The 27,530-nt window shown below is 33.5% G+C and overlaps 1 protein-coding gene across 3 annotated transcripts; it reads left to right on the forward strand.

The window, feature by feature from the left end:
• The first annotated feature begins 665 nt into the window (after window positions 1-665).
• On the forward strand, window positions 666-12,439 carry klhdc3l (kelch domain containing 3-like). 3 transcript variants are annotated; one of them, XM_084362913.1, is made up of 9 exons: window positions 666-745; window positions 1,799-1,914; window positions 5,103-5,292; window positions 5,500-5,582; window positions 5,684-5,762; window positions 7,114-7,160; window positions 8,104-8,224; window positions 8,783-8,972; window positions 11,589-12,439. In XM_084362913.1, the coding sequence occupies exons 3-9, from the start codon at window positions 5,127-5,129 to the stop codon at window positions 12,205-12,207; spliced, it is 1,305 nt and encodes a 434-aa protein (XP_084219039.1). In that variant the 5' UTR covers window positions 666-745; window positions 1,799-1,914; window positions 5,103-5,126; the 3' UTR covers window positions 12,208-12,439. The 3 variants fall into 3 exon arrangements, with proteins under 3 accessions (XP_084219039.1, XP_084219041.1, XP_084219040.1); XM_084362915.1 differs by lacking the exon at window positions 666-745 and adding an exon at window positions 1,179-1,341; XM_084362914.1 differs by lacking the exon at window positions 666-745 and adding an exon at window positions 1,392-1,462.
• The last annotated feature ends 15,091 nt before the right edge of the window (window positions 12,440-27,530 follow it).

Consider the following 27,530-nt stretch of genomic DNA (forward strand, 5'->3'; position numbering starts at 1 on the left):
ATATATCAAGCTGTATATAACTTGTGCACACTAATTAGTAATTTAATCATTTTTTCCATTTAAATAGCTTAACGGTCCTATTTGTATTATTTTGGAGCATCATTCCCAACCCGACCTTCAATCTCAAACACTGAGTTGTTAATGAGACTCAAAAAATCAACACTCATGAGACATTTCTTTAAAACCACAAAAGTTGCCTAGTTTCACAGTCGTGAGCTTTGAAACCTGAAGCTGAGCCTTTAAAACGAGTTATGGCTAATAGGTTAGCAGACATGTAGCATGTCACCAGAAGAGATGCCCCAAATATATCATATTAAACTAAAGAAATATATAATCTGTACATTTAATTAACACTTTTTTTACCATTTGAATTACTTTTTTAGCGACAGTTGCTAATTAAACTCTTAGTCCAATATTCATAATGTTGCTGTTGCATCAGTTGCATTTTCTGACTGCGGTCAAACCAGCCTCCGCTTCAAAATGGCCTGATTGTTCTGTTATTAACTTATTGTGTTTTTAAGAGTCACACTCAATGTAGAGTACATTTTATGGCGCAATCTTATCTGCAATATTAATATCACTATATTTCTGTAATTTTCCACTTCTGCAATGTTACGTCCAAACCAGGCATCACGGTTATCTTCACCATCTCTCCAACGGCGGAGGCGCAGTTTACGCGGAGAGCCTGAACGCAGCACGGCTTCGCTTTCAGAGAGACAGCAGTCGGGCGGAGAGGAGCCGCGTCGTGAGTAACACATCATTTATATGTTACAGCAACATTTCTAACACATGAACAGCCTGTCACACCATTTTACAGCACACAGACAGTTTGACTTTGAAACGTGAGCTGTCGTTTATCTGTATTTACGCCAAATAACGTTAAGAAGCTCCAGAAAAGTTCGTCTCCTCGCTTCCTCTTCTTCTTCTTCTTCTCCTTCTCCAACTTTACCGTTATTATTCAGCCTCGTCGAGCTTGTTGACGCTTCACTTCATCAGCCTGTTATAATAATAACTTACTCAAACAACGTTAGTTACTTGGTTTTAACAAGTAAACAGCTCAGTGGACGTGACTGATGCTGCCAGGGAACTGGACCCTAAATTAACGGGTCGCATTCCTCCTGAAGTGGTTGTCATGCCACTCACAACTGTTGACTAACGTTAGTAGCAGCTAATGTTAACGTATGTTAGCTTTGATGCCTCGTATCAATTTTTTCCACACAATAATTATGTTCAGAGTCAAAGTAATTAAGCCAATCAAGGTTTAAGTTATGTTAAAGGGAGTTGAGTTGGTTCACTTGAGGAGGAGAGAGTCTGGACGGCACCGGAAGGGAATAATTTAATGTAACGTAAAGTTTTAAGCTAGTAGCAGTTAAGCTAGTGGGACTTGGTCCAAAGTGTGTATTTGGGCCAACCACTGGTTCTGACTTCATATGATTACAGTGTGTTGGTGCTGGGTGTGTCAGTAAGTGTTGAAAAAGGAGCTCAGATGTAAAGTCTCTGAAAGGAAAGTGATATTTTATCACAGCAAACAAGAAAACACTTGATATTTGATATTTTATTCATCAAAACATTCAGGTATTGTCATTGGAGTGAATAAAAACAAAGGTGCTAGTTTGTGTGCCATGTTGTGTCCGAGCTGTACTTTTCCACGCTGCTTCCTGCTGGTGTGGTAAACTGAGATTAACTTGAATTTGCATCCAAATTAAGTTGTTGCAGCAACATGACTCAACATCAGAACCACGGTGATGACACATTATGTTGCAATCACTGACATTTATCAACCTTCATTAATTCACAGCCTTCACAAGCAGGCAGAGACTTGACCAACACCGAGCAAAAACACAGATACATGCGGGAACAACCGATTCTGTGAGGATTTCACGACAGGAGCTCCATGAAGGAAGAGAAGTTTCAGTGAGTACCACAGACAGATTAAATCTATAGTGAAATATAAGACAAGACAACGTGGACTTATTTATAAAATCTTGCTTCTCTTCACCAAGTCTTTAATTCAACATACTCGTGCATTTGCTTGTGTACAGCAAAGACTCCTACCATGATGTTAAATATCAAGTTTCTTGTCTATTAGGAAATTATATTTTGCCAAATTATGATAAAGTGTTTGTTCAACCGATAAAAACCTTATGGGTCATTGCAACTGACAATAATAATAATAATGATTGTGCAAAACCATATACTGTGAAACCGGGATGTTTTCTATATATATAGAAATATATACATACCGAAAATGTCGTAACATTGCAACCCAAAACTTTAATCTAAGTAGCTCTGATATCCAAATGAACCAACCTTAACAAGACTTTGTTAAACTGTTGTTGTTGACCCTTTATCCACCTCACTTAGAGGAGCACAGCTAATACAAATGACTTACAGTATAAAGCGTACACAAACTTTGTCCTCCAAAACATTAAGTTACTAAACCCAAACCACTTACTTTTTATCAGTGTGGGTTGATGTTTTCCTAATGTATTTTAGTGATTTGTTGATTAGATTGATTAGAAAATTAAACATGAATCAATGAATTAGTACACTAAAGATAAGGTATCAGATGAGTCAAATTAATTTGTTATTAATGTACTTTAATCTGTGACTGAGCTCAAGTGTTTATTTAATCTGTTATATCTCTCCAGAATGTAAATATCTTGCTATACAGCTACTGATCACATTGCTCAGTCACTTTCCTCTGAATGAAGTGTTACATTTTTCTTTTATCTCTAATAACAAACAAACTGCGTTAGCTCTTTATACAGGTAACAATGAGGTGTTTGGACAAGGGGGAGTGAGGTGTGTTACTATAATGTCACGACCTCCGAGCTGTTTGCTCATGTGACACCGTGATAAGACGGAGTAAAGAAACCACCACGTTGGCAAGGTCAAGAGTGAGATAACTTTGCAGCAGCTTATTGTCAGTGTGTCACTGTGGAAAAGCTCAGTGTTCCTCCTGGAAAATGAATGTGTTGTAACAGTAAGAGCATGTAAACCCCACCCTCACATGTACTGTTTCCTCATGAATATTGTAAAAGTTTGTTGGAGCGAGTCATCAGTTTTCTCAATGAATATTTCCACCGAGTGTGTCGTCATAAATCAGTTATGGCTTCTTCAAATGCTACAGCTATCTATGTGGTTTAGTTAGAGGTGGATACATGAGTCACAAAGATGCATATGTAACGGAGGCAGGATATTTTACAGTTTGCGATACCAATATATCTGTGATAGGTCAATATCGACAGATTTGATCGATCTATTCCAAACTTCAGCTCTATAAATGCTTAAGGTGCCGCTGAAAGAGTGCTGACACTGATGATAGCTGAACGCGGTCATGTTGTCGGGACAGCAACACCACGACACACCACAAACGTTGTTAAGCATCTGAGATTAAATCACAGTGCAGAATGAGGTTATACAGCTGTGTCTGAAGAAGAGGAGAGGAAAGGCGTTATCTAGGAACAGAGACAGAGAGAGTTGCTGTTGGTGATATTAATCACCGTCGCTGACCGTGGGAAAGTGATTCTTGGTTGTTTAGGTTTCGTTCGTGTGTTGATGTTCAAACAATGGGAGTTCTTTCTCATTCTTAAAATTACATAATGCCTTTTTTTTTTAAGCTTTTGTACAAAGTACTGGTATGTATTGGTATCTGCAACACCATCCTGGGTTTTACTTGGTATCAGATTGGAAAGGAAATCAGTGGTATCGCACCACAAACCACAGGCTTTGATTTGAATATTTTCCAAAGAAGTAGATTAACTGTTTCTCTATAAGTTTTTTTTAAATTAAACCCCAGTATTGTGATTTTTTTTCTGTTTAAACTATTTTTTTGTACTACAGGTTGTACAACTTTCACTGGTGTTGCATCATTATTTTTATTTCATCCAGAAGATCCACACAGTTGATATTAGTCTCAGCGTTCATCTAAGTGACTGCGACACTGAAAGTGTTGTAAATTTATGTTTTTCAACCAAATTAATCAAATAAAAACTCAGATATTAATAATCATGATCTTATAGTTTGATGGGTTTTCTCCTGTACGAGAACATTTGGTGACGAGAGAGTTTCTCCCCAGAGAGATGCTTCACACTCTTTTTATTGCGGTGTATTTCCCTCCTGACACCAGAGCCAACGGCAGCAGTCAGGTGCTCTGTGAGTCACAGTCCCAGCAGAACACCCAAAGGAGACCAGCTCTTCACAACCATAACAACTAACACACACAGGCCAGCCTCGTCATTGTAGGCTCCAGCGGCTGGAGATACAGAGGATATCAGGTATCGTCACATGTGGAAAGATAACAGATCATTAAACAGAAGCCCGCTCGTCCTGTCGTCAGAGCCATAATGTCACAGAGCACCTGACTGTCATTATCTCAGCATGATTGTAGTTTATAGTGTGCTGAAGCAGGTTTTCCACTGGTTGTTATTTTGTGGTTCACATGCTGCATTTCAGCCGCAGCCACAGGATGTTATTCTCAATTTCCCCAACGTGGGAAAAAAACAAAATCTGCCCCATATTACAGATAGTATCACTGCCGTTTGTGACTGTGTTTTTCAAGTTATGTACTTATTCCACATGTTTGTGAGTTGTGTCTAAATAGACAGAGATAGCACACACACACACACACACACACACACACACACACACACACACACACACACACAGGCAGGAGAGAAGGCCCTTCCTGCAGGTGATGGTCGCTTTAACTTCATTTTTGCAGAAGAAGCAGCGCCAAGCTTCTCCAGGACCACATGAAAAGCTTCATGTTATAAATTCATGAGGATTTTATCAAGATAAACTCTATGTGTGATTAGAAAAGAGCATATGAGCTACTGACACAAAACTGCTCTAATGGTGGGAACAACAGAATCAAGCTATTGCAGCGCTTCTACGGCTTTCACTTCCTGTGTGTCTCTGAGACTCGCACCACTGCATGATCAAAGTACAAAAATACTTATTATTTATTTACAAGCAATTAAGTTTGTTTGCATATTCATATGACAGTGTAAAAGGGAATAAAAGTTGTGAAAGTGAAACATTTCGCACTGAAAAATATTTGGTAACTTTTCTAAATACTCTGATTTTGCTTCTCCCAGGAAATGGTCCAGTGACAGTGGACGATGCCAGCTATGAGTCAGAGTCCCTGCCTGTGGACTCAGCTCCCTCAGAGCAGCCGGTCGCCATGTGACCGCTACAAGCACGCCTGCTGCAGCTACGACGGAAATGTCTACATCCTGGGAGGAAGAGACAACCGCTGTCTGAGGGACTTCTGGAGGTACAGCGTGGGTAAGAGCTAGAGACACAGCTGTTGCTCCATTTATTTTAGTATTGAGACTAGTAGGATTTTTACCACCACATGCCAAAAAATAAGGATTTGTTGAATTTAAAACAGTGTACCGTATTTTAAATGATGCATGAAATATATAGAGAATGGCCCCTGTATAAAATGTGCATGTTGCGTCTAATCAAACGTCTAACTCTGTGATATTACAGTGTGTGACGAGTGGACAGAGTTAAACTGCACTGGTGAAGCTGCACCAGATGATCTCGAGGAACACTCTATGGTGGCTCATCAGGTACAAACTCACAATCATATGTTGCTCAGATCTCTCTGCTAATGCTACGCTGCTTTGTGTGTCAGTGTGTTCAATATGTTCACCAGCTTCGACCTTTTCAGGGCTTCCTGTACGTGTTCGGAGGCATGCTGGATTCTGCATACACCAAGTTGAGATGTCCCCTCTGGGTGTTTGACATCGGTGAGTTTCACTGCACGGTACACCTACTGTATTATTGGCAGCCAGTGTTGCGATGTTCTCTGCAAATGCTCAGGCTTGACAGACAAAACCTGTTGTTGCATGTCGGTTCAGGTCCCACGCCTCCGAGCCCCTGTGAAAATATTCAGTTCGTAGGTCAGCTGTGTGTGAAACCTGTGCCCCAAATTATACGTTAAAGTCAGCTATTCAACAAAAAGTAACTTTAAAATCATTAATTTATGCTGACAAATTCTAATTATGTAAAAATTAAGCTGTGTCAAGGAGACTTCCTACTATTCATTAGCTAAATGTCCTGGAGGCACACTAACAGGACATGCTTCCTGCTCTACAAATACCACAACTTGTTGGTTCCTGTGTCTCCCCCTGGTTCAACACAGCTTTAATTGTTCCTCATTCACCTGCTCCTTTTCTAAATCTATCAGCACTTGTGTTGTAGGGCTGTCCTGAATACCATCTTCAAAGCTTCAGTGACAGAATAGCATTTGTGCACACGGAGCGGAAATGCTCTGTTGCGGAACGTAGTTGATCCTTGATCCATACAGACCCTCCAGCACCACCTCCACCAGGTTTGGCACGCTGGTGAACCACAGATTCATTGCAAAATTGAATACAAATAAAAAATACAGTTTTACTGTCACTGTTACTGTTTTAAATAATAATTTCCTAAATCTCGAAGCAGACTTGCAGTGAAATAAGACAGATAAGTGCTTTGATAAAGTCTGAAGCACACTGATTGGGTTTGGGAAGAGTGAGATTTAAAAGTCATCACTTTTCACCTCCATTGAGGGAAATCCTGTAGCCTATAATGATTTTTATTGCAACTTTGGCAATATCTGCTGCCTTCCCTTCCAGTCCCGGTGCACAGTAGCACTCTGTATCAATATGATATGACTTGTGACATGTAAAAGATACTGATTTGGACATTGATCACCTTGGCAGAGGTAGAGGCTTTGAAGTTTTATTTCAGCCCTGCTGTCTCGTACTTGATATTGGTTTGCGCAGTAAATATTTCCACCGTGCCACGTTTTATAAAAGGTTTAATTCACTCAGAGTAAAATAATCAGCCATAAGGACTGTTTGCATGTCCAATTCAGCTTTTGTACGACAATATTTTAGCTATTATTAAACTTTGGTGCAGAACATTGCCACTGGAGGGCCAGAACATACCATAATATGTGAGATAATGATTCAAAATACTTCAGACCAAGAAATCCAAAGCGACCTGTCAATACATCACCATCAGCTGCCTGCATGACAATATTGTTATCATTAATGTATAATTGATCTCTGGAAACTCGGCTTTATTTTAATTTCCCTTTGTTGTGTGTTTCAGCAAAGCAGAAGTGGGTTCACTGCCAGGGAAAGACGAGCTCCCCTCAGGTACAGAGCTCCTTTCATATGGCAGTGATCTGAAGTAGCAACAGATGACATGAAACCTGCTGCCAAGTTTCTTTCTCTGCATTCTTCCTGAGAACAGTCATCAAGGATTAAAACCTGTTTTAAACTGATCATACACAACATTACCATATGAATAATTACATGTTGAGTGTGATGAGAAGAATTAACAACACATTAGTGTGCTACGTGCTGTGCTGAAGTTAGCTGGTGAATGAAAACAGCAAGATTGCCATCAGATACAGGCGGTCCTTTCTGGAAATGACCCTGTTTTACATTCCAGCTTCAGTCTGATGCAGAAAAACGGCTTTGTTAGCATCAGAAGTGACAACAACAAGGCTTTCAGAGAGAAAGACGTTACAGTCCTGAACAAAACCCAAGAAAAGTCATTTTAATGATCAGTGCTTTAATGTTTTTATTCACAAATGTCACAGTTTTATGACAAATACATTTAAATGAATGACTTGATATGTGATGATGTCACAAACATAATTTATTGTAGGGTAAATGTATGAAAAGAGATTTCCACAGGTGTATGTGTCTGTGGAGGTAGATGCTGTATCAATAAACAGGCAATTTGTTAGACTCAAAGAGGAACTTGAGCTCTCAGTAAGTCCAGAGTCCAGAAAGTGGATTGTGTTTAACATGGAAGTCAGAAACTTTTCAGCTCCCGCTTGTCTTGAACACAGCAGCACCTGTTCAGTTGTACCCGGTCCAAATCATGGCAGACATCTGATCTGCAGTTCTGTTGGCTCCATAGAACCTGAACAAGACAAAAAGCAACATTAAAACACTGAATAAAATACAAAACACAAACATTGAGGATAGTTTTAAGTCACTTGTGATAATAGAGTCCTTGGGTTTGTTAGTAATGAATCTCACACAGACATTTGTGTGTTCATGCTTGTGTGTCTGTCTGTGTGTGTAGACCCAAACGCCGACCAACAGAAAAGGGCACAGTGCCGTGGTGGTCGGCTCTGCCATGCTGGTGTACGGAGGTTTCGTAGACATGAAAGGATCCTCGCAGGACTTTTGGAGTTTGGATTTTGGTGAGTTTGAGTTGCTCTTATTACCATGTAGTACTCTAATTCTTGGTACAGCTAATATATTCTTCTTATTTGTATCTATTGTATTATTACATTAAGTTGCAGCACTGAGGCGACAAAAGCAACACAAAAACACTCGCAGTGTCTTTGGGAAGAAATTGTCATCAGAATTTTGCCCTTTTTTTTAACTCTCTTTGTTTTCATGACTGAATAAACAAACTGAACTTAAAGGTCAACACAATTTATACTGTTTTACTTTGTTTATATGTGGCGGACCCTGCCAACTTTCCAGCTTCAAACAGTGTTCTGGGACCTTATTTTCCTCTGAGAACAGCTTGTTTATTCACTTATGGAAAAATAAACATTCCTGAGTTTATATTTTTACCTCATTAATATTGTAAATATTAAAATATATCCAAAACTACACAGAAATACATGTAAATACTGCTTCTTCTGTTTTATTTCAGGCGTAAGTCAGGTATCAACCAGATTCTACTGATGGTGAGACAGATGCAGTGAAAGGGTGTAATTTTTTATTTTGTGTGTTTATATGCATGACAGATACCATGGCTTGGTCCCTGCTGCATGGTTCTCAGCAGGGCTCATTAGGCCCGGGCCCCAGACACAGTCACTCAGCCGTGGCCTACCAGAGCTGCATGTACCTGTTCGGGGGCTTGAAAGGTTTGAGGGAGCAGAGGGACTTCTGGAAGTGGAATTCCAGCAGCCACATGTGGACTTCCCTCAGAAACAAGTGAGTACAGATGTCATCCGTCAGTTTGTCCTTTTCAGGAGTTAGCTTGGGTCCACAGCTAAACATAGTATTGACTGTGCAACATGCTGCTACTCCAAGGCTGGCTAGATGGTTCCTCAAAGACTTCTGCTGCCTTCAACAACCTTATTTTCTACCAAGCCTCCCGATGTATGTCATTGCAGGTTGATTTGTCAACTTGTCAGCTTCAAAAAGCATACATTTGTGTAAAAACTGTGATAAGACACATTTTCCTGACATAATTTATACTGGTGTTATCATGAACGATATAGCACGGCCCTGCAGTACATGTAAGTTGCATCCAGGTCAGAATCATCAGCCCATGCAGACAAACTTGACAGGCAGTTTATCAAAGGACTTCATTGGGCCATGTCCACATTTAACTGGTGGAAGAGGAACTTGATCCTGTTGGAATGATATGAATACTGAAGCACTCAACACCTGCTGAACGGCCAGGGATCAGTTTTCAGCTGGCTGTGCTGTGCAAACAAGAGGCTGTCAGGCTGTACAGTGGAGCTAATAACTATAGTAGTATGAAGACATTAAAAAGTAAAGCATTAATGAAGTCGTCAGTAATTATAGATAAGAAGTACTTTCTTGGTTTTCTAGAGTAACATTCTTATCAAAATCTTAGTAGAGTAATGGATGATCAGTAAAAAAAAATAATATTAATTCTGTAACCGTAACACTGTGTCGGTGCCAAACCACAATTCAACAACAAAAACCGTTATCATATCAACGATCAGGCAGGTTGTAACTAAGCCGAGGAAGCCGGAGACACAGTGTGAACACAGCCACAGGTACACACTCCCCTGTCAACGTTTAAGATGATCTCTTCTGACAGTTAGCATTTTTCAGACTCTCTGAACTCATCGTGTGTGACAGTGGTAATTTTTGGCTCATTGTCAAACAAGTCTGTTTCTTAAGGAAGCCCTGAGGGACAGGTAAGGACTTTGTTTTCCTGGTGATCCTTCTTCTAAGTCTGAACTAAAATGTTTTCAGTCCTGTGTGAGGAAAACCCATAAAAAATAAGAATTAATGAGAATTTGTTTGTATTTTTCTTTTTCATGTGCCAGAGTGAATTTTTTGTTTCCCATGTGTGAAACTAAGTGAAAAAAAAAGTTTTGGGAGGAAGTACATGTTCTTTTTTTTTGTGATACTCATTTTGACCACAAGAGGCCGACTGGTACCATTACCTCATGTTCTGTGCTGATAATACACAATATTCCACCCGTGACGCTGAACACAGGTTAGAGCCAATTATAGTGTAAACGGAGAAATTAAAACTCCCCTGGAAGAAAACATGAGTGCTTTTAGTCCTCAATGTAGTGGTGCATTTCAGCTCATGGTCATAATGAGTATTACAAAAAAAAGGTTTACTACTGCTCAAACTTTATTTTCACTTAATTAAAAAAAAAAAAAAATCTTTTAAATTGTATTTTTTTAAAAACGCCTGGAAAACTATTTTTTTTCTCGTAGCATTTTTTTTTTTGGTCTTTCAAAAAAAAAAAATTTCCTGAGAATTTTTGTTGAGTATGAAAAACAAAATTTCTCAGGAAAATGTTTTGTAACCGAGTGTTACCAAGTTTCTTTTTCTTTTCACTCGGTTTCACACATAGAAAAGAAAATTCTCCTGAATTTTTTTTTTCACTATCACTGAGGTTAAAATATTTTTTTTTTACTTGGTTTCACATATGACATTTTCGTAGGAATAAAAAATTAAGGAACTTTATCTTGCCCAAACTTTTTTTTACAACAGTTCTCAAGTCATAAACACAAAGAAAAAAAATCTCCTAAAAATGTTTGGTTTTTTTCTTCAGCTATTTTCCCCCCCATATATTTTCACATGTTTAGATCAGACTTAGAAAATGGATCACCAGAAAAATAAATGTCCTCGTTAGGGCTTCCAGAGTTCCTGCAGTGACATTTGGAGAGTTTTCAACTGGTTTCACTCGACCTGCTCACAATCCTTAAAAACTAAAGAAAACAAAGATTTAACAGGGAACAAAAGATCAATCAGGTGAAATCAGTTAGTAATCAATTAATTTATAGACTTTGGTAGTGAAATGGTGAAATACATATCAAAATAACCCTAATAAATGCAGTCATGTCCACACAGTAGGGCCAAAAAGCAAAAAGTCTGCGACCATGAGTCAAAATACTTCTTATACTCTTTTTTTTTTCATTAAAAAAGAAAATATCAGCTTCACAATTTGATTGAATCTTTCACTCAAACTGATATTTTCATTTCTAATTTTTTAAAAAAGTATTAAACTCAAAACAAATGCAAAATACAAATATTCCGACTTGTGGTCTCAAACTTTTTGACCTTACTGTATATTGATAATTTGATAATGTGGTTATTGTGACAACTGTTGCCTTGTTTCAGGAAAAAATAACCTGTCCAGACCAGATGAGGACATACAGAACATCAGCTGTCGGATTTGTTGTATGTGTTCAGTATAATGTGAGGATTTCCACCCTTTCCCCGTCACAGCTGGAGATTACATACATGAAAAGACAAACGACCAGTGCATTCAGTAGTGATTGTTCTGACTGTTCCTTCCTGCTAACGCCACCCATGGTTGTGTTTCCTAGGTCCGGTCCCTCCAGACTGATGGGCCACTCGGCTGCAGTCTATAAGGACAGTATGCTTCTTTTCGGGGGAGGCGAGAGCCAGAACTCTCCCAAGAACTGCCTGTGGAGGTACAACTTCAGCAGTCAGACCTGGGGGCAGGTAGCTACACTCCCAGGCTCCAACGCCCCCGACAAGATCCACCACTGCTGCACTGGGCTGGGCCCCAGCTACAAGTCCAACAGCAGCACAGGACTCCAACCCAGGCCGCTGGATGGGCGAGGAAGGCCCTTCAAGAACAAGTGCTTCCCTGCCCCGCTCAGTTTTCTGGGATCAGAGGGAGGTATAGAGCTGGAGACGTTCAGCCCGGACCGATGCTACGGCAGCAAAACACTCACACAGTCCTCAGAACTGGTCAACAGCAAAGAGGGGCTGATGGAGAAAGACTCACTGCAGATTGGAAACTGTTTGACCTTTGAGAACAAGGCTTTCAGGAATACGTGCACAGATGAGGACCTGCTCGACGAGGAGGATGGAGATGTGGCCCTGCACCTGCCTGATCTGCTGCTGGTGCTGGGGGGAAGGCCATGCACCGGACTCAGCCCGATCTCCATGTGGCAGATGACTCTGACTGACTCCTAACAGCCTGTGCACAACAAGCGTTACAAACATTTTCTCTATATGAAAAACAGTGTTATATTATCACTTCACCTTTGTTAAATTGTATGTTTAAAGAGTTTACTGACACTTTGTGAAGAAAATAACATAAAATATTTTTATATTACTGTTACTTGTGTTGTGAGTTCTGATGGTGTGCAATGATGCGTTTATTACACATTTGCTTTTTGCAGAAATAAATGTTCAGAAAATGGCACGACATCTCTGTGCCTGCTCCTTCACAACATACTGGATTCTGTTGTTATAACTTCACTGCTGTGACACTTTGGTCTGAATTTGTACTAAAAGTCTGACACATTTCAGCCCCACACGTCACCAGATCTGGTGGAGATAAACTGCACAACTGCTTTAATTTACTACAACATAGAGATGATTAAAATACCTTTAATAAAACCTAATTTACACATGATGGCGCCAGAGCTCAACATTCAGGTATCTTTCTGTCTGATCTATAACTGCAGTAATAAGTTTCAGTTATCAGCCTACTGTAGTGGGTTTATGAGGAACAGTGTCAAATGAGTTTGTGGAAATGCAGAGCCACCAGCTGGTCAACTTGTAGAGTATCTCTTGTTTCACACATGAAAAGGAAATCTATTAAAATGACCCAAAAAAAATAATAGATAGAAAAAATCTGAATTTTTAGGAAAAAAGTCTGCATTTTTAGGCAAAGAAATCAGATTTTTTAGGGAACTAGTTAGTACCAGTTTCAGACATGAAAAGGAAATCTATGAAAAAAGAAAATTAGAAAAAATATTTGCCACATTTTTTTTTCTCCAATAAAAAAATCTAAATTATAGATGAAAAAATCTGAATTTTTAGGAAAAAAATCTGAATTTTTAGGAAAAAAATCTGAATTTTTAGGAAAAAAGAAAATTAGAAAAAATATTTGCCACATTTTCTTTCTCCAATAAAAAAATCTAAATTATAGATGAAAAAATCTGAATTTTTAGGAAAAAAAGAAAATTAGAAAAAATATTTGCCACATTTTCTTTCTCCAATAAAAAAATCTAAATTATAGATGAAAAAATCTGAATTTTTAGGAAAAAAGAAAATTAGAAAAAATATTTGCCACATTTTCTTTCTCCAATTAAAAAATCTAAATTATAGATGAAAAAATCTGAATTTTTAGGTGAAAAACCATCTGAATTCTTTTTCTTCTCGAAGATGTCTTTCCTCCTATCAGATTGACTTTAAAATTCACTGAGTCTCACGAGAATCAAACGGTCAACCCCATAACTTTCATGTGTTCATAACAGAATAAAAAAGCAAATCTGAACTTTTAGGGAAAGAAATCTGAATTTTTAGGCAAAAAAAACGTATTTTTAGATATAAAAATCTGAATTTTTAGGGAAAACAAATACATTTTCTTTTAAAAGATGTCTTTCCTGCTACTACCAGATTGTTTTCCCGCTCAGTACCAGTTACTCACATGAAACGGAAATCTATAAAAAAAGAGAATAAGAAATGTTTTTTGCTAGATTTTTTTGATCCAATAAAAAAAATCTGTATTTCTAGGTACAAAAATCTGAATTTTTAAGGAAAAACATCTGAATTATTTTTTCTTAGATTTTTTTCCCACTCAGTACCAGTTACTGACATGAAAAGGAAATCTATAAAAAAAGAGAATTAGAAATGTTTTTTGTCTGATTTTTTTGATCCTATAAAAAATCTGATTTTTTAGGAAAAAAGTCTGCATTTTTAGGCAAAGAAATCAGATTTTTTTAGGGAACTAGTTAGTACCAGTTTCAGACATGAAAAGGAAATCTATGAAAAAAGAAAATTAGAAAAAATATTTGCCACATTTTTTTTCTCCAATAAAAAAATCTAAATTTTTAGGAAAAAAATCTGAATTTTTAGGAAAAAAATCTGAATTTTTAGGAAAAAAAGAAAATTAGAAAAAATATTTGCCACATTTTCTTTCTCCAATAAAAAAATCTAAATTATAGATGAAAAAATCTGAATTTTTAGGTGAAAAACCATCTGAATTCTTTTTCTTCTCGAAGATGTCTTTCCTCCTATCAGATTGACTTTAAAATTCACTGAGTCTCACGAGAATCAAACGGTCAACCCCATAACTTTCATGTGTTCATAACAGAATAAAAGCAAATCTGAACTTTTAGGGAAAGAAATCTGAATTTTTAGGCAAAAAAAAATGTATTTTTAGATATAAAAATCTGAATTTTTAGGGAAAACAAATACATTTTCTTTTAAAAGATGTCTTTCCTGCTACTACCAGATTGTTTTCCCGCTCAGTACCAGTTACTCACATGAAACGGAAGTCTATAAAAAAAGAGAATAAGAAATGTTTTTTGCTAGATTTTTTTGATCCAATAAAAAAAATCTGTATTTCTAGGTACAAAAATCTGAATTTTTAAGGAAAAACATCTGAATTATTTTTTCTTAGATTTTTTTCCCACTCAGTACCAGTTACTGACATGAAAAGGAAATCTATAAAAAAAGAGAATTAGAAATGTTTTTTGTCTGATTTTTTTGATCCTATAAAAAATCTGCATTTCTAGATAAAAAATCTGAATTTTTAGAAACAAAAATCTGAATTTTTACAAAAGAAATCTGAATTTTTAAAATCTGAATAGATAAAAAATCTGAATTTTTAGGAAAAATCTGAAATCTTTTTCCTATAGAAGATGTCTTTCCTCCGATCAGATTGTTTCCCCACTCAGTACAAATTACTCACATGAAAAGGAAATCTATAAGAAAATAACATTTGAATTTTTTTTGCCAGATTATTTTCCTCTTGCAAAAAAATCTTAATTTTTAGATTAAACAAAATCTGAATTTTTAGGGGAAAAACATTTGAATTCTTTTTCTTCTGGAAGATGTCTTTCCTCCTATCAGATTGACTTTAAAATTCACTGAGTCTCACGAGAATCAAGCGGTCAACCCCATAACTTTCATGTGTTCATAACAGAATAAAAGCAAATCCGAACTTTTAGGGAAAGAAATCTGAATTTTCAGGCAAAAAAAAAACGTATTTTTAGATATAAAAATCTGAATTTTTAGGGAAAACAAATACATTTTCTTTTAAAAGATGTCTTTCCTGCTACTACCAGATTGTTTTCCCGCTCTGTACCAGTTACTGACATGAAAAGGAAATCTATAAAAAAAGAGAATTAGAAATGTTTTTTGTCTGATTTTTTTGATCCTATAAAAAATCTGCATTTCTAGATAAAAAAAAACAACTGAACGTGTAGAAAAAAAATCTGAAATTTTAGACTAAAAATCTGAAATTTTAGATAAAAATTCTTAAGTTTTAGAAAAAAAATCTGAAATTTTAGATAAAAAATCTGAAATTTTAGATAAAAATTCTTAAGTTTTAGGGAAAAAAAATCAGAATTTTTAGATAAAAATTCAGAATTTTTAGAAAAAAAAAATCTGAATTTTTACAAAAGAAATCTGAATTTTTAAAATCTGAATAGATAAAAAATCTGAATTTTTAGGAAAAAAGAAATCTGAAATCTTTTTCCTATAGAAGATGTCTTTCCTCCGATCAGATTGTTTCCCCACTCAGTACAAATTACTCACATGAAAAGGAAATCTATAAGAAAATAACATTTGAATTTTTTTTGCCAGATTATTTTCCTCCTGCAAAAAAATCTTAATTTTTAGATTAAACAAAATCTGAATTTTTAGGGGAAAAACATCTGAATTCTTTTTCTTCTAGAAGATGTCTTTCCCCCAATCAGATTGTTTCCCCACTCAGTACCAGTTTCACTCATGAAAAGGAAATGATAAAAAAAGAAAATTAGAAAAAAATATTTGCCAGATTTTTTTCCTCATATAAAAAAATCTAAATTTTATGATAAAAAAAATCTGAATTTTTAGTAAACAAGAAATCTGAAATTTTTTTCTTCTAGAAGATGTCTTTCCTTCTATCAGATTGTTTCCCCACCCAGTACCAGTTTCACACATGAAAAGAGATGAAAAAAAAAGAATCTGAAATTTTCTCCCAGATTTTGCTCCTCCTCTGACTGAGTAGCTCAGAGTGTAAAGACGTTGTCTCCATGATTTGCGGTCGTGGGTTTGATCCTTGAGTCGCTCCAGTTCTGGAAACTAATCTGTGCTTAATTTTGAAGGCTGATGTCCTAAAGAAAGAGTGAAAAGCTCTGAGAAACATTTTTCATCAGTCTGATCAGACAGCTCAGCCTGATAGATGACTGCTCTGAAGTTCTTGGGTTGACGGTTCAATTCTTATGAGACTCAGTGAATTTTAAAGTCCAATACCCAAAGTGAGAGTGAAATGTGCCCAGAGAAGAGCTCCCAGTATAAAGAGGACTTGGTGGTGTGTTGGGTTTGTTCTCTGCTGGTAGTAACCAGAGGAGCTCGCACTGGTTTGAGCCCAGCTGACTGCTGGTACGAGCATCCTCAGTTTTTGGGCTATGTCCCCTCCTGTGGGTTCTCATAGATGGAAGTTTTGGACTATGAGACAAAGATGTTTTCTAATACGTAAAAGTATATCAGAAATTTTTGCCATCTCTTTTTCCTCCCCAATAAAGAAATCTGAATTTTTAGAGAAAAAAAAAAGTTTTTTCCCCCTAGGAAAAAAGAAAAAATAAATTTTAGAAGATGGCATCTGATACTGAAAGGCAGCAGGATTTGAACCTGCTACAGTTCCTCTGGTTACTACCAACCAAGAACAAACCTACCACTCCACCAAGTCCTCTTCACGAAGAAAGCTCTTCTCTGGGCGCATTTCACTCTCACTTTAGGTGTTGGACTTTAAAATTCACCATGTCTCATAGGAATCAAACAGTCGACCTCAGAAGTTAAGCTCAGTCATCTATCAGTCTGAGCTGTCTGACCAGACTGATGAACTCCTTCCCCCAGAGCTTTTCACGCTTTCTTTTGGACAGCCGGCTTCAAAATTCAACCCATATCAGTGAACCTGAGCAACTCGAGGATCAATCCCACAATCTCAAATCTTGGAATCAGCGTCGCTACACACTGAGCTATTCAGTCTAAGGCAAAATCAAATCAAATTTTTAAGGGAAAAAGAATGTTTTTCCACCAACCAAATTTTTTTTAAAGAATTTCTAAAAATTCAGATTTCTTTTTCTAGGAGGAAAAAAATTGATTTCCTTTTTATCATAGATTTTGGAAAACAATCTGATAGGAGGAAAGACATCTTCTAGAAGAAAAAAGATACAGATTTTTTTCTAAAAATTTAGATTTTTTTTCTAGGAGGAAAATAATCTGGTGATTTTTTATAGGATCAAAAAGATCTGGAATTTTTTTTCTAATTTTCTTTTTTATAGATTTCCTTTTCATGTTTGAAACTGGTACTGAGTGGGAAAACAATCTGATAGGAGGAAAGACATCTTCTAGCAAAAAAATGATTCATGTTTTTGCGTAAATATTCAGATCTTTTTTTTGCGTAAAAATTCAGATTTTTTTATCTAAAAATTCAGATTTTTTTGTCTAAAAATTCAGATTTTTTTGCGTTAAAAATACAGATATGCTCTTTTTGTAGATTTCCTTTTCATGTGTGAAACTGGTACTGAGTGGGCAAACAATCTGATAGGAGGAAAGACATCTTCTAGAAGAAAAATAATTGAGGTGTTTTTCCCTAAAAATTCAGATGTTTTTCCCTAAAAATTCTTTTTTTTCCCTAAAAATTCAGATTTTTTCATCTAAAAATTCAGATTTTTTCATCTAAAAATTCAGATTTGTTGCCTTAAAAAGCAGATTTTTTTACCCTAAAATTTCTGATTTTTTAATCTAAAAATTCAGATGTTTTTTTTACTAAAAATTCAGATGTTTTTTTTACTAAAAATTCAGATTTTTTATCTAAAAATTCAGATTTTTTTTGCCTAAAAAATGTAGATTTTATCCCCTAAAAATTCAGGTTTTTAATCTAAAAATTCAGATTTTTTTGCCTATACATACAGATATGCTTTTTTTGTAGATTTCCTTTTCATGTGTGAAACTGGTACTGAGTGGGCAAACAACCTGATAGGAGGAAAGACATCTTCGAGAAGAAAAATAATTCAGGTGCTTTTCCCTAAAAATTCTGATGTTTTTCCCTAAAAAATATTTTTTTTCCCTAAAAATTCAGATTTTCTAATCTAAAAATTCAGGGGTTTTTGTCTTAAAAATTCAGATTTTTTTCCTTAAAAACCAGATTTTTTGCCCTAAAAATTCAGAATTTTTCATCTAAAAATTCAGATTTTTTTTGCCTAAAAATTCAGATTTTTTTAATCTAAAAATTCAGATTTCTTTAATCTAAAAATTCAGATTTTTTTCCTTAAAAACCAGATTTTTTTGTCTAAAAATTCAGATTTTTTGGCCTTAAAAATGTAGATTTTATCCCCTAAAAATTCTGGTTTTTAATCTAAAAATTCAGATTTTTTTGCCTTAAAAATACAGATATGCTTTTTTTGTAGATTTCCTTTTCATGTGTGAAACTGGTACTGAGTGGGCAAACAACCTGATAGGAGGAAAGACATCTTCGAGAAGAAAAATAATTCAGGTGTTTTTCCCTAAAAATTCTGATGTTTTTCCCTAAAAATTTTTTTTTTTTTCTAAAAATTCAGATTTTCTAATCTAAAAATTCAGGGGTTTTTGCCTTAAAAATTCAGATTTTTTTCCTTAAAAACCACATTTTTTGCCCTAAAAATTCAGATTTTTTCATCTAAAAATTCAGATTTGTTTTGCCTAAAAATTCAGATTTTTTTTAATCTAAAAATTCAGATTTTCTAATCTAAAAATTCAGGGTTTTTTGCCTTAAAAATTCAGATTTTTTTTCCTTAAAAACCAGATTTTTCGCCCTAAAAATTCAGATTTTTTTCATCTAAAAATTCAGATTTTTTTCATCTAAAAATTCAGATTTTTTTTTGCCTAAAAATTCAGATTTTTTTATCTAAAAATTCAGATTTTTTTGTCTAAAAATTCAGATTTTTTTGCCTTAAAAATACAGATATGCTCTTTTTGTAGATTTCCTTTTCATATGTGAAACTGGTACTCAGTGGGCAAACAATCTGATAGGAGGAAAGACATCTTCTAGAAGAAATTTTTTTTTTCTAGTTTTCTTTTTTTATAGATTTCCTTTTTATGTTTGAAAGTGGTACTGAGTGGGAAAACAATCTGATAGGAGGAAAGACATCTAGAATAAAAGGAATTGAGATATTTTCCCCTAAAAATTCACATTTTTCTTCAAATAAGTTAGATTTTTTTGGAGAAAAAAAAAAAAAAAATTCTAAAAAAATCAAGATCTTTTTTCCAAAAAAGAATTTAAGTTTTATTTTTTTTTTTTTAAATTTAAGTTTTTTTTTTCCTGAAAAAATCTAAGTTTTTTTTTTCTAAAAAAAATTACGTTTTTAAAAAAAAAAAAAAAATTAAAAAATTAAGTTTCTTTTTAAAAAAAAATTTAAGTTTTTTTTTCTGGGAGGGAAAAATCTGGCAAAAAACATTTCAATTTTTTTTTTTGTAGATTTCCTTTTCATGTGTGAAACTGGTACTGAGTGGGAAAACAATCTGATAGGAGGAAAGACATCTTCTAGCAAAAAAATGATTCATGTTTTTGCCTAAAAGTTCAGATTTTTTGTGCCTAAAATTTCATATTTTTTTGCCTAAAATATCAGATTTTTTCATCTAAAAAATTCCGATTTTTTTTGCCTCAAAAATAATTTTTTCCCTCTCAAAATTCAGATTTTTATCCCCATGAAAATTCAGATTTTTTTCTTCTAAAAATTAAGACTTTTTTTTTTCCTTAAAAAATTCAGATTTTTTGCCTAAAAATTCAGATTTTTTTAATCTAAAAAATTCAGATTTTTTTCCTTAAAATGTATTTCTTTTTTCTAGGAGGAAAAGAATCTGGCAAATATTTTTTCTAGTTTTCTTTTTTTATAGATTTCCTTTTTATGTTTGAAAGTGGTACTGAGTGGGAAAACAATCTGATAGGAGGAAAGACATCTAGAAGAAAAGGAATTGAGATATTTTCCCCTAAAAATTCACATTTTTCTTCAAATAAGTTAGATTTTTTTGAAAAAAAATTAAGATTTTTTTTCTAAAAAAAAAGATTTTTTTTTTCTAAAAAAAAAGATTTTTTTTTCTAAAAAATTAGATTTTTTTTCTGGGAGGCAAAAAATCTGGCAAAAAACATTTCAAATTTTCTTTTTTGTAGATTTCCTTTTCATGTGTGAAACTGGTACTGAGTGGGAAAACAATCTGATAGGAGGAAAGACATCTTCTAGCAAAAAAATGATTCATGTTTTTGCCTAAAAGTTCAGATTTTTTTTGCCTAAAATTTCTATCTAAAAATTCAGATTTGTTTGCCTTGAAAATGTAGATTTTTTGCCCAAAAATTCAGATTTTTTATTCTAAAAATGCAGATTTTATCCCCAAGAAAATTCAGGTTTTCAATCTAAAAATGCAGATTTTATCCCCAAGAAAATTCAGGTTTTTAATCTAAAAATGCAGATTTTATCCCCTAAAAATTCAGGTTTTTAATCTAAAAATGCAGATTTTATCCCCTAAAAATTCAGGTTTTTAATCTAAAAATTCAGATTTTTTTGTCTTAAAAATACAGATATGCTTTTTTTGTAGATTTCCTTTTCATATGTGAAACTGGTACTCAGTGGGCAAACAATCTGATAGGAGGAAAGACATCTTCTAGAAGAAAAGTAATTCAGGCGTTTTTGCCTAAAAATTCTGATTTTTTTGCCTAAAAATTCAATTTTTTTTTCCTAAAAATTCTGACTTTTTAATCTAAAAATTCACAGTTTTTTTGCCTAAAAATTCAGATTTTCTAATCTAAAATTTCAGGGTTTTTTGCCTTAAAAATTCAGATCGTTTGCCTTAAAAAGCTGATTTTTTTCCCCTAAAATTTCTGATTTTTTTATCTAAAATTTCAGATTATTTTTATCTAAAATTTCAGATTTTTTAATCTAAATATTCAGATTTTTTTTCCTTAAAAATACAGATATGCTTTTTTTTGTAGATTTCCTTATCATGGTACTGAGTGGGCAAACAATCTGATAGGAGGAAAGACATCTTCTAGAAGAAAAATAATTCAGGTGTTTTTCCCTAAAAATGCATTTGTTTCCCTAAAAATTCAGATTTTTTAATCTAAAAATTTAGATTTTCTAATCTAAAATTTCAGGGGTTTTTGCTTTAAAAATTCAGATTTTCTAATCTAAAATTTCAGGGGTTTTTGCCTAAAAATTCAGATTTTTTAATCTAAAAATTCAGATTTTCTAATCTAAAATTTCAGGGGTTTTTGCCTTAAAATTTCAGATTTTTTAATCTAAAAATTCAGATTTTCTAATCTAAAATTTCAGGGGGTTTTGCCTTAAAAATTCTGATTTTTTTGCCCTAAAAATTCAGATTTTTTCATCTAAAAATTCAGATTTGTTCATCTAAAAATTCAGATTTTTTTGCCTTAAAAATGCAGATTTTTTTTATCTAAAAATGTAGATTTTTTGCCTAAACATTCATATTGTTTAATCTAAAAATGCAGATTTTATCCCAAAAATCAGGTTTTTTCATTAAAAAAAATCAGATTTTTTTATCTAAAAATGCAGATTTTATCCCCTAAAAATTCAGGTTTTTAATCTAAAAGTGCAGATTTTATTTGCCTAAAACTTCAGATTTTTTCATCTAAAAATTCAGATTTTTTTGCCTTAAAAATACACACTTGCTTTTGTTCTAGACTGAATAGCTCAGTGTGTAGCCAAGCTGCCTCCAAGATTTGAGGTTGTAGGATCGATCCTTGAGTTGCTCATGTTTGCTGATCTTGGTTGAATTTTGAAGGCTGAAGTCCAGAAGAAAGAGTGAAAAGCTCTGAGAGACAGAAAACATCAGTTTGATCAGACAGCTCAGGCTGATAGACGACTTCTCTGAAGTTATAGGGTTGATGGTTTGATTCTTATGAGACTCAGTGAAGTTAATTTTCTTTTTTTGTGGATTTCCTTTTCATGTGTGAAACTGGTACTCAGTGGGCAAACAATCTGATAGGAGGAAAGACATCTTCTAGAAGAAAAATAATTCAGGTGTTTTTGCCTAAAAATTCTGATTTTTTTTGCCTAAAAATTCAATTTTTTAAAACTTAAAATACAGATTTTTTTCACTAAAAATTCAGATTTTTTTTTGCCTAAAATTTCAGATTTTCTTGCCTTAAAACCTCTGATTTTTTTCATCTAAAAATGCAGATTTTTTAATCTAGAAATGGAGATTTTTTTTTTATTGAAACAAAAAAATCTGGCAAAAAAACATTTCTAATTCTCTTTTTTTTAAATAGATTTCCTTTACATGTGAGTAACTGGTACTGAGTGGGGAAGAAATCTGATAGGAGGAAAGACGTCTTCTAGAAGAAAAACAAGTCAGATGTTTTTTTCACCTAAAAATTCAGATTTTTTTTCTAAAAATGTATATCTTTTTTCTAGGAGGAAAAGAATCTGGCAAATATTTTTTCTAGTTTTCTTTTTTTATAGATTTCCTTTTTATGTTTGAAAGTGGTACTGAGTGGGAAAACAATCTGATAGGAGGAAAGACATCTAGAAGAAAAGGAATTGAGATATTTTACCCTAAAAATTCACATTTTTCTTCAAATAAGTTAGATTTTTTTGAAGAAAAATGAAGATTTTTTTTGAAGAAAAATGAAGATTTTTTTCTAAAAAAATTACGATTTTTTTCTAAAAAATTAGATTTTTTTTCTGGGAGGGAAAAAATCTGGCAAAAACATGTGTGAAAAATGCAGATTTTATCCCCTAAAAATTCAGGTTTTTAATCTAAAAGTGCAGATTTTATTTGCCTTAAAAATACAGATCTGCTTTAGTTCTAGACTGAATAGCTCATTGTGTAGCCACGCTGCCTCCAAGATTTGAGGTTGTAGGATAGATCCTTGAGTTGCTCAGGTTCGGTGATCTTGGTTGAATTTTGAAGGCTGAAGTCCAGAAGAAAGAGTGAAAAGCTCTGAGAGACAGAAAACATCAGTTTGATCAGACAGCTCAGGCTGATAGACGACTTCTCTGAAGTTATAGGGTTGATGGTTTGATTCTTATGAGACTCAGTGAAGTTAATTCTCTTTTTTTGTGGATTTCCTTTTCATGTGTGAAACTGGTACTCAGTGGGCAAACAATCTGATAGGAGGAAAGACATCTTCTAGAAGAAAAATAATACAGATTTTTTTCACTAAAAATTCAGATTTTTTTTTGCCTAAAATTTCAGATTTTTTTGCCTTAAAAATGCAGATTTTTTTTATCTAAAAATGTAGATTTTTTGCCTAAACATTCATATTGTTTAATCTAAAAATGCAGATTTTATCCCAAAAATCAGGTTTTTTCATTAGAAAAAATCCGATTTTTTTATCTAAAAATGCAGATTTTATCCCCTAAAAATTCAGGTTTTTAATCTAAAAGTGCAGATTTTATTTGCCTAAAACTTCAGATTTTTTAATCTAAAAATTCAGATTTTTTTGTCTTAAAAATACACACTTGCTTTTGTTCTAGACTGAATAGCTCAGTGTGTAGCCACGCTGCCTCCAAGATTTGAAGTTGTAGGATCGATCCTTGAGTTGCTCAGGTTCGGTGGTCTTGGTTGAATTTTGAAGGCTGAAGTCCAGAAGAAAGAGTGAAAAGCTCTGAGAGACAGAAAAAATCACTCTGATCAGACAGCTCAGGCTGATAGACGACTTCTCTGAAGTTATAGGGTTGGTGGTTTGATTCTTATGAGACTCAGTGAAGTTAATTTTCTTTTTTTGTGGATTTCCTTTTCATGTGTGAAACTGGTACTCAGTGGGCAAACAATCTGATAGGAGGAAAGACATCTTCTAGAAGAAAAATAATTCAGGTGTTTTTGCCTAAAAATTCTGATTTTTTTGCCTAAAAATTCAATTTTTTAAAACTTAAAATACAGATTTCTTTCACTAAAAATTCATTTTTTTTTGCCTAAAATTTCAGATTTTCTTGCCTTAAAACCTCTGATTTTTTTCATCTAAAAATGCAGATTTTTTTATCTAGAAATGGAGATTTTTTTTTATTGAAACAAAAAAATCTGGCAAAAAAACATTTCTAATTCTCTTTTTTTTTAATAGATTTCCCTTACATGTGAGTAACTGGTACTGAGTGGGGAAAACATCTGATAGGAGGAAAGACGTCTTCTAGAAGAAAAACAAGTCAGATGTTTTTCACCTAAAAATTCAGATTTTTTTTCTAAAAATATATATCTTTTTTCTAGGAGGAAAAGAATCTGGCAAATATTTTTTCTAGTTTTCTTTTTTATAGATTTCCTTTTTATGTTTGAAAGTGGTACTGAGTGGGAAAACAATCTGATAGGAGGAAAGACATATAGAAGAAAAGGAATTGAGATATTTTCCCTAAAAATTCACATTTTTCTTCAAATAAATTAGATTTTTTTGAAGAAAAATGAAGATTTTTTTCTAAAAAAATCAAGATTTTTTTCTAAAAAATTTAAGATTTTTTTCTAAAAAATTTGATTTTTTTTCTGGGAGGGAAAAAATCTGGCAAAAAACATGTGTGAAAAATGCAGATTTTATCCCCTAAAAATTCAGGTTTTTAATCTAAAAGTGCATATTTTATTTGCCTAAAACTTCAGATTTTTTCATCTAAAAATTCAGATTTTTTCATCTAAAAATTCAGATTTGCTTTAGTTCTAGACTGAATAGCTCAGTGTGTAGCCACGCTGCCTCCAAGATTTGAGGTTGTAGGATCGATCCTTGAATTGCTCAGGTTCGGTGGTCTTGGTTGAATTTTGAAGGCTGAAGTCCAGAAGAAAGAGTGAAAAGCTCTGAGAGACAGAAAACATCAGTTTGATCAGACAGCTCAGGCTGATAGACGACTTCTCTGAAGTTATAGGGTTGATGGTTTGATTCTTATGAGACTCAGTGAAGTTAATTCTCTTTTTTTGTGGATTTCCTTTTCATGTGTGAAACTGGTACTCAGTGGGCAAACAATCTGATAGGAGGAAAGACATCTTCTAGAAGAAAAATAATACAGATTTTTTTCACTAAAAATTCAGAATATTTTTTTTGCTTAAAATTTCAGATTTTTTTGCCTTAAAAACTCTGATTTTTTTCATCTAAAAATGCAGATTTTTTTATCTAGAAATGGAGATTTTTTTTATTGCAACAAAAAAATCTGGCAAAAAAACATTTCTAATTCTCTTTTTTTTAAATAGATTTCCTTTACATGTGAGTAACTGGTACTGAGTGGGGAAGAAATCTGATAGGAGGAAAGACGTCTTCTAGAAGAAAAACAAGTCAGATGTTTTTCACCTAAAAATTCAGATTTTTTTTCTAAAAATGTATATCTTTTTTCTAGGAGGAAAAGAATCTGGCAAATATTTTTTCTAGTTTTCTTTTTTTATAGATTTCCTTTTTATGTTTGAAAGTGGTACTGAGTGGGAAAACAATCTGATAGGAGGAAAGACATCTAGAAGAAAAGGAATTGAGATATTTTCCCCTAAAAATTCACATTTTTCTTCAAATAAGTTAGATAAAAAAATAAAAAAAATTAAGATTTTTTTCTAAAAAAAAAATTAAGATTTTTTTTTCTCTAAAAAAATTTAAGTTTTTTTTTTTTTTTTCTAAAAAGAATTTCAGTTTTTTTTCTAAAAAAAATTTAAGTTTTTTTTCTAAAAAAGTTTAAGTTTTCTTTTCTGGGAGGGAAAAATCTGGCAAAAAACATTTCAAATTTTCTTCCTTTTCATGTGTGAAACTGGCACTGAGTGGGAAAACAATCTGATAGGAGGAAAGACATCTTCTAGCAAAAAAATTATTCATGTTTTTGCCTAAAAGTTCAGATTTTTTGTGCCTGAAATTTGATATTTTTTTGTCTAAAATTTCAGATTTTCTTGCCTTAAAAACTCTGATTTTTTTTTCATCTAAAAATGCAGATTTTTTTATCTAGAAATGCAGATTTTTTTTATTGAAACAAAAAAATCTGGCAAAAAACCATTTCTAATTCTCTTTTTTTATATAGATTTCCTTTACATGTGAGTAACTGGTACTAAGTGGGGAAAAAATCTGATAGGAGGAAAGACGTCTTCTAGAAGAAAAACAAGTCAGATGTTTTTCACCTAAAAATTCAGATTTTTTTTCTAAAAATGTATATCTTTTTTCTAGGAGGAAAAGAATCTGGCAAATATTTTTTCTAGTTTTCTTTTTTTATAGATTTCCTTTTCATGTTTGAAAGTGGTACTGAGTGGGAAAACAATCTGATAGGAGGAAATACATCTAGAAGAAAAGGAATTGAGATATTTTCCCCTAAAAATTCACATTTTTCTTCAAATAAATTAGATTTTTTTGAAGAAAAATTAAGATTTATTTCTAAAAAAATTAAGATTTTTTTCTAAAAAAATTAAGTTTTTTTCTAAAAAATTAGATTTTTTTTCTGGGAGGGAAAAAATCTGGCAAAAAACATGTGTGAAAAATGCAGATTTTATCCCCTAAAAATTCAGGTTTTTAATCTAAAAGTGCAGATTTTATTTGCCTAAAACTTCAGATTTTTTCATCTAAAAATTCAGATTTTTTTGTCTTAAAAATACAGACTTTAGTTCTAGACTGAATAGCTCATTGTGTACCATGCTGCCTCCAAGATTTGAGGTTGTAGGATCGATCCTTGAGTTGAAAGCTGAAGTCCAGAAGAAAGAGTGAAAAGCTCTGAGAGACAGAAAACATCAGTTTGATCAGACAGCTCAGGCTGATAGACGACTTCTCTGAAGTTATAGGGTTAGATATATATATAGATATTATATGGTTTGATTCTTATGAGACTCAGTGAAGTTAATTTTCTTTTTTTGTAGATTTCCTTTTCATGCGTGAAACTGGTACTGAGTGGGCAAACAATCTGATAACAGGAAAGACATCTTCTAGACGAAAAATAATTCAGGTGTTTTCCCTAAAAATTCATTTTTTCCCCCTAAAAATTCAGATTTTTTAATCTAAACATTCTGATTTTTTAATCTAAAAATTCAGATGATTTTTTTGCCTAAAAATTCCGATTTTAATCAAAAAATGCAGATTTTTTCCCCCCTAAAAATGCAGATTTTTCCCCCCTAAAAATGCAGATTTTTTAATCTAAAAATACAGATTTTTCCCTAAAAATTCAAATTTCTTCCCTAAAAATTCAGATTTTTTCCCTGAAAATTCAGATTTTTGGCTAGAAATTCAGATTTGCTTTCATTCTAGACTGAATAGCTCAGTGTGTAGCCACGCTGCCTCCAAGATTTGAGGTTGTAGGATCGATCCTTGAGTTGCTCAGGTTCGCTGATCTTGTTTGAATTGTGAAGGCTGAAGTCCAGAAGAAAGAGTG

Source organism: Pagrus pagrus, assembly GCF_965226575.1.
Source record: "Pagrus pagrus genome assembly, chromosome: 9".
Lineage (NCBI taxonomy): Eukaryota > Metazoa > Chordata > Actinopteri > Spariformes > Sparidae > Pagrus > Pagrus pagrus.

Bases quoted from the DNA above. Each gene is read 5' to 3' on its own strand.
- klhdc3l (XM_084362913.1), top strand. From the start codon at position 5,127: ATGCCAGCTATGAGTCAGAGTCCCTGCCTGTGGACTCAGCTCCCTCAG. The intron at 5,293-5,499 runs GTAAGAGCTAGA...GTGATATTACAG, and splicing joins CTTCTGGAGGTACAGCGTGG to TGTGTGACGAGTGGACAGAG. The intron at 7,161-8,103 runs GTACAGAGCTCC...CTGTGTGTGTAG, and splicing joins GAAAGACGAGCTCCCCTCAG to ACCCAAACGCCGACCAACAG.